Genomic DNA, 6277 nt, shown 5'->3' on the forward strand with positions numbered 1-6277 from the left:
TAACTTCAGCATTTATCCTATTTATTGAAGTATTTTATATTATGTTACCTCACAATTTACATTTAGTGACGAAATAAGTGGTTCGAAAGACTTCAATAATTTGTATTTTGGTGAAGTAATTGCGCAAAACATCTTCGCTTTTGATGAAGTAATTGTTAAAGAAAGACTTCGCAATATATGACTTAATACACTAATATAATTAAATTCATAAATTATCCATCTAAAAATGATCCACGAATCCACAATTACATATTCATCAATCCACAAATAACCCAAAAATGTATCAACAAAACCAAAAGTATATCCAAAAATCCACAATGACAAACAAAATATTTATCCCAACATACACCATCCATTTAAGCACCTACATAGGAGTAAACAAATTCAATCCATTCACTTCTAACCTTGTCATATTGACATTGGGTGTAATATTGGTTCTTGATGCATCCTGCAAACTGAAATTTGAAAAAGAAAATACATTAGATTCTTCTATTTCAAATAAAAATTGACAGATATAAAAGACAAAACCAGATCACCTTAAACTCCAACAAAATCTGAAGCAACCCAACTTCTTGTTTCAAGAAGCAAAATCAACTTAAAAGTAAGAACATATAGAATTTGTGACACTTGGAAATGATACAGGAATCTTGAAAAAAAGACAACTACTTACAATCCAGAATCATACTCCCGTATATGATTTCCGGGCTTCAAATTTCTTGATAAAACCAACAACCCACCAAATAAAACAAATGAAAGAAAGTATTTTAACCAAAACATATATCAGCAATAAACAGAATAAACACAAAAGCTTAAGATTACAACACAGAAGATATGAAAATCAGGAACAAAATTTCCTTTTTTATCACTAATATAAAATATATCACAATGACAACAATTCATCTCAAGCAATTAACTCAACAATAAACAGCAAAATTTGATCTCCAACCAAGGATCATTTTTTCACAAGATTGACTCAATATCAACCATGCCGTAGAGGTAGACAGATGTGGCAAAGATATCCGCAATCCTCTACATGTACAAGTGGCAAATAGGGAAGGCACACAAACAAACATACACAGTTGCATAATACATTGTTAACACTTCAAAAAAATTAAGGGGTTAAACAAATTTAACAAGTTAAAACTTCACATGAGGAAACTAACACAAGCTATGATACATCACTAAGATTAAACAGGTAAATTAATATCATGTTAATAACTTGTCAACTTCATATGAGGAAACTAACACAAGCTATGATTTTCAGAAAACCAGAAGTAGCAGCTCTATCAGATATTCAAACCACATAATAGCATTATAAACCGAAAGGAAAACCAACCTGAATGCGAGCGCCAGTCCTTGCTTGCATGTTCTTAATGGTTTCACCTCCTTTGCCAATAACAAGACCCACCTAAAAATTTCCATTGACCCTAATTAAATGAGTAAAAATAACATAAAAACAAGCATCATCGTTACCTTGTTGTTGGGGAACCATAAACACGTATAAACACCTAAATAGTTGTATGCTCCAGAAACCTGTTCATCTTCTAAAAATGGAATTGTCCTCCACACAGTCAACTTTACATGAGTGTTTCTTTGTCCTACAAGAAATTACTTTCATCAATTAGCTACCTTAAATTTTTTATAGTCTCTCACATTTGAGCCGTACCTTCAGTCGCACACAGTGCAGACCGCTGCATAATGAGAACCCGTCAACTCCAAGAGCAAAAATTGCCAATGACTTGTAAGGTTGGAGGGGTCATCAAAGGAGTCCACAGCTATTTCAGAAGCCTGAGAGGGATTGTGAGATGTTGTAAACAAATTAATGAAAGGTAAATAAATAGATAAAAGCACCAAGTATCAGTGAAATATCACCAACCGGAGAATGGAAATTTCACATAAATTTTCAGGTTTGATTTTGGAAGGACCAGAAACATATACTTAGTTACTTACTTAGATGACATGAAGCTCAATCTAATGGTCAGTAAGACCTAGAGTGTCCACAGCTTGATAAACTCCTGGCGCTGGGCTTTCGGGTCAGTGATAACAGCTAAAAATCGAACTTCATGTTCAGAGAAATATCGTTTAGCAAAAGACAAAATACTATGTTTGATACTCCGGTGCTTTTCTTCCACATCAATACCAATCTATACATGAAAATAAAATAACAAAAGCGTTTCAGCTGACTTAGCAGTAGTGATGAATACTAAAATTAAGTGTGTGGATCTCGACAACAAGAATGATATAAACATATAATGACCTACTTGAGAATTGATGGTCACTACACAAGCTACCAAAGAAGACGTGTGCGAGATATTGAAACGCAGCGGAGGTGGTTGACAGCCATCGCTAGAACCCAATCTACCTGCCAATATATAGATAGCCCAAGTGGTTGCAGGGAAAGCTATACAGCATGATGATACTAGAAAAGTGAGGATAATAATATCATATAAAATAAACAGTCCAACCTCAGGTTTTCCACAAGTGTTTGTTCGGAATTTCAGTGATTGGGGACTAACTTGTGAATCTGATCTACAAAAAAAAAAAACAATCCAATCAGGAACTCCGTGTTTATATCAAATAAAAGAAGAAAAAGTTTCTTCCATGAAAATAAGGTCTTATCAACACCAGGACCGATGGCCGGACCCAGGATTAGGGGAGAGGGAGAGAAACTCTTCCATCAAAAAACCACATCTCGCATTAAAAAACAAAAGAAATACTGGAACATTGAGATCGAAACAAGAGTTCCAACAATGGGATGAAAAATTGAAACATACATCTGGCTATAGTTGTCCGAACCAAGGCGCGGGATAGCAGAGCACTCTTCATCAGCTCATCTCCTCTCATTCTCAATACAGTCTACTTCTCACAAGGAGATAGAATACCCCAATACTGACTCAACAATGAATCGCTCCTCACTTGACAAGGTTTAACATACCACAAATGAGTCTCCCTAATCATGCAAGCAACCGGCAAACAAAGTGAACATGATTTTTCAAAAAGAAAAATATGAAAACGAAATAAACAGGGAATTACATCAGAGAAGGGAGTTGACTTGGAGGGGAAGAGCGAAAGAACTTTCGTTCGAAGCAATGTAAATTCATTCCGGGAATCCCTCTTCCCGGCTGACGAATAGTGCACATCATCCGCCATTTGAGTAGACACGGAGGAGCAAAAACCCTAGACGACGAATGGAGAGGAATAGATAGTGATTAGTGTGTGTGGACATATTTTTAATTAAACTTATCGGTTCAACTCTTTACTTCAGTATGAACTTATTTTCCTTATTTTTTACTTCATCAACATTGATATGCCGAAGTAAAATATAATAAAAAAATACAGTGAAGCCCGTGTTTTTAAACATCCGAAGTAAAATATATTATTTTACTTCGCTTGTGTTATTACTGAAGTTATTGGTAATGTATTACTTCGTAATTTATTATTGCCGAAGTAATGTCTGCCGAAGTAAAATTCAATTTTTCTACTAGTGTTTATCTGTTTATTCCAAGATCGATATGAGATCTGGATATCATCAGTTGAGAGTCAGAGATTATGATATATCGAAAACAGCTTTCAGAACCAGGTATGGCCATTATGAGTTTATAGTCATGCCGTTTGGTTTAACGAATGCTCCAGCTGTATTTATGGGTTTGATGAACCGTATATTTCAGAAATATCTTGATGACTTTGTGATTATCTTTATTGATGATATTCTGATTTATTCCAAGAATATGATTGATCATGCTGGGCCTCTTAGAACTGTATTGAAGATTCTGAGAACTGAGAAATTGTATGCAAAGCTGTCTAAATGTGAATTTTGGCTGAAACAAGTTGTATTTTTGGGACATATTATATCTGGAAATGGTATTTCTGTTGATCCTAGCAAAGTTGAGTTTGTTATCACTTGGCCTAGACCGACATCAATGCCAGAGATACGCAGTTTTATGGGTTTAGCAGGCTACTATCGTCGATTCATAAAAGAATTTTCCAGTATTGCTAAGCCGATTACTCAGTTGACTCAGAAAAATGCACCTTTTATTTAGTCAGAAGTGTGTGAATCAAGTTTTCTGGAATTGAAGAAGAGATTAACCAGTGCTCCTGAGATTAACCGAAGATTTTGCAAAAATTGATGTTCCCCTGACACAGCTAACTCGCAAAGACAACCCTTTCTTGTGGAATGATGAGTGTGAGAAAAGTTTTTGCAAATTAAAAGAAATTCTTACTAGTGCACCTATATTAACTTTACCAGAAGAGACAGAAGGATTTGTGGTTTACGCAAATGCCTCAAAAGAAGGCTTTGGATGTGTATTGATGCGAAACGATAAATTTATTGCATATGCATCTAGAAAATTAAAGAATCACGAGTTAAATTATCCCACTCATGATCTGGAATTAGGAGCAATAGTGTTTGCGTTAGCAAAATGGAGACACTACTTGTATGGTTCCACTTTTGATATTTATACAAAACACAAAAGCTTGAAGTATTTATTTACTCAAAAAGAGCTGAACATGAGGCAAAGAAGATGGATTGAATTTTTGGAAGATTACGATTGTTCCATTCTTTATCAATTAGGTATAGCTAATGCAGTGGCTGATGCTTTACGTAGAAAGATTAGCATGGCTTGTTTGGAAATGAAAAAAATAAGAGAATGGGTACACATCCATTTACGTGAGCACTTGGCCGAATTGAGAATCGAACCTGAATTTCATACCAGAATTAAGCAAAATCAAGAATTGGACCAAGAAGCTTCAAAACTCCGTACTGATACAAATTTTGTCACCAATTCACAAGGAATATTATTCTATCATGACCGTATTTGTGTGCCTAGCTCAATGAAAAAGGAAATAATGGAAAAATCACATCAGTCTCGGATCTGCATTTATCCAGGAGGATCTAAGATGTACCAAGAGATTAAAAAACACTTCTGGTGGAAAGGAATGAAACGAGATATTGCAGATTTCATTTCACAATGCCTAACTTGCCAAATGATAAAGGCTGAACATCAAAGACCAGCAGGTCTTTTGCAACCACTTCCTATACCAGAATGGAAATGGGATCAAATAACTATGGACTTTGTGACTGGATTACCCCAGCGCCCAGGAGGTTTTAATAGCATATGGGTTATTATTGATCGCTTAATCAAGTCAGCACATCTCATACCCATAAGTCACAAATATGGGGTGGAAAAACTGGTTGAACTCTATCAGAAGGAAATTATACGGTTACATGATATCCCCACTACCATAGTATTTGATAGAGATCCGAAGTTTACATCAAGATTATGGAAAAAACTTCAGGAATGCCTTGGTACCAAATTAAATTTTAGCGCAACAGCACATCCGCAAATTGATGGTCACTCTGAACGAACCATTCAAATATTGGAAGACATGCTTCGCGCATGTGTGCTAGATTTTGGGGCAAACTGGGGAAAGCACTTGCCTCTAGTTGAATTTTCATACAACAATAGTTATCAATCTTCAATAAAAATGGCACCATATGAAGCATTATATGGAAGAAGATGTCGCTCTCCTCTTAACTGGGATATGGATGAATGAAGAGGCACAAAGAATGGACAAGAACGAGCAATAAGGCCTAACATTATACAAGAAGCTATCGACAAAATACAACTTATCAGGCAACAAATACAAACAGCTCAAAGTCGACAGAAGAGTTATGCAGATAAGAGGCGGAAAGATTTGAAATTTGAAGTCGGAGATTACGTATTACTAAAATTATTACCAAGAAAAGGAATCAAGCGTACTGGAAAGAAGGGAAAGTTGAATCCTCGATTTGTTGGACCCTTTGAAGTGATAGAACGAATAGGCACTGTGGCTTATCGTCTATCTCTACCTAAAAATATCTCTGGTATACATAACGTATTCCACGTATCACAATTAATGAAATGCAAAGTAGACTCATCCCAATTGATTGACCACCAACAGATAGATATGGAAGAAAATCTAATATATGAAGAACAACCTGTTAAAATTTTGGACCAAAGAATAAAGGAACTTCGTGGTCGACCAATTCAGCTGATAAAAGTCTTATGAAAAAACCACAATATTGAAGAATCAACTGGAGACAGAGAAAGATATGAGATGTCAATATCCTCATTTATTCCAATAACTCTTAACTATGGGGACTAAATTTTTTAAAAAAGGAGGGGATATTGTGACAAACACAAAGGTGTATAAATATATTTTAAAGCTTATTAGTATAACTAAATTTTATTATTTTCATTTTAGAATTTTTACCACATTACTGTTTGGTACAAATTTT

At 35.1% G+C, this 6277-nt stretch overlaps 1 protein-coding gene across 6 annotated transcripts; it reads right to left on the reverse strand.

Annotated features, from left to right (window-relative positions):
- Positions 1–234: 234 nt before the first annotated feature.
- LOC142523437 (uncharacterized) lies at positions 235–3181 on the reverse strand. Of its 6 annotated transcripts, none has more exons than XM_075627243.1 (9): positions 3034–3181; positions 2775–2950; positions 2466–2524; positions 2262–2358; positions 1951–2144; positions 1667–1788; positions 1474–1598; positions 1337–1408; positions 235–455 (listed from the first exon to the last, which is right to left on the reverse strand). In XM_075627243.1, exons 6-9 carry the CDS (start codon positions 1695–1697, stop codon positions 357–359), a joined length of 327 nt encoding a protein of 108 aa, XP_075483358.1. In that variant the 5' UTR covers positions 1698–1788; positions 1951–2144; positions 2262–2358; positions 2466–2524; positions 2775–2950; positions 3034–3181; the 3' UTR covers positions 235–356. The 6 variants fall into 6 exon arrangements, with proteins under 6 accessions (XP_075483358.1, XP_075483356.1, XP_075483357.1 ...); XM_075627241.1 differs by having other exon boundaries at positions 2262–2362; XM_075627242.1 differs by having other exon boundaries at positions 2466–2529.
- Between the last annotated feature and the right edge of the window lie 3096 nt (positions 3182–6277).

This window comes from Primulina tabacum, chromosome 13 (assembly GCF_025594145.1).
Source record: "Primulina tabacum isolate GXHZ01 chromosome 13, ASM2559414v2, whole genome shotgun sequence".
Classification (NCBI taxonomy): Eukaryota; Viridiplantae; Streptophyta; class Magnoliopsida; order Lamiales; family Gesneriaceae; genus Primulina; species Primulina tabacum.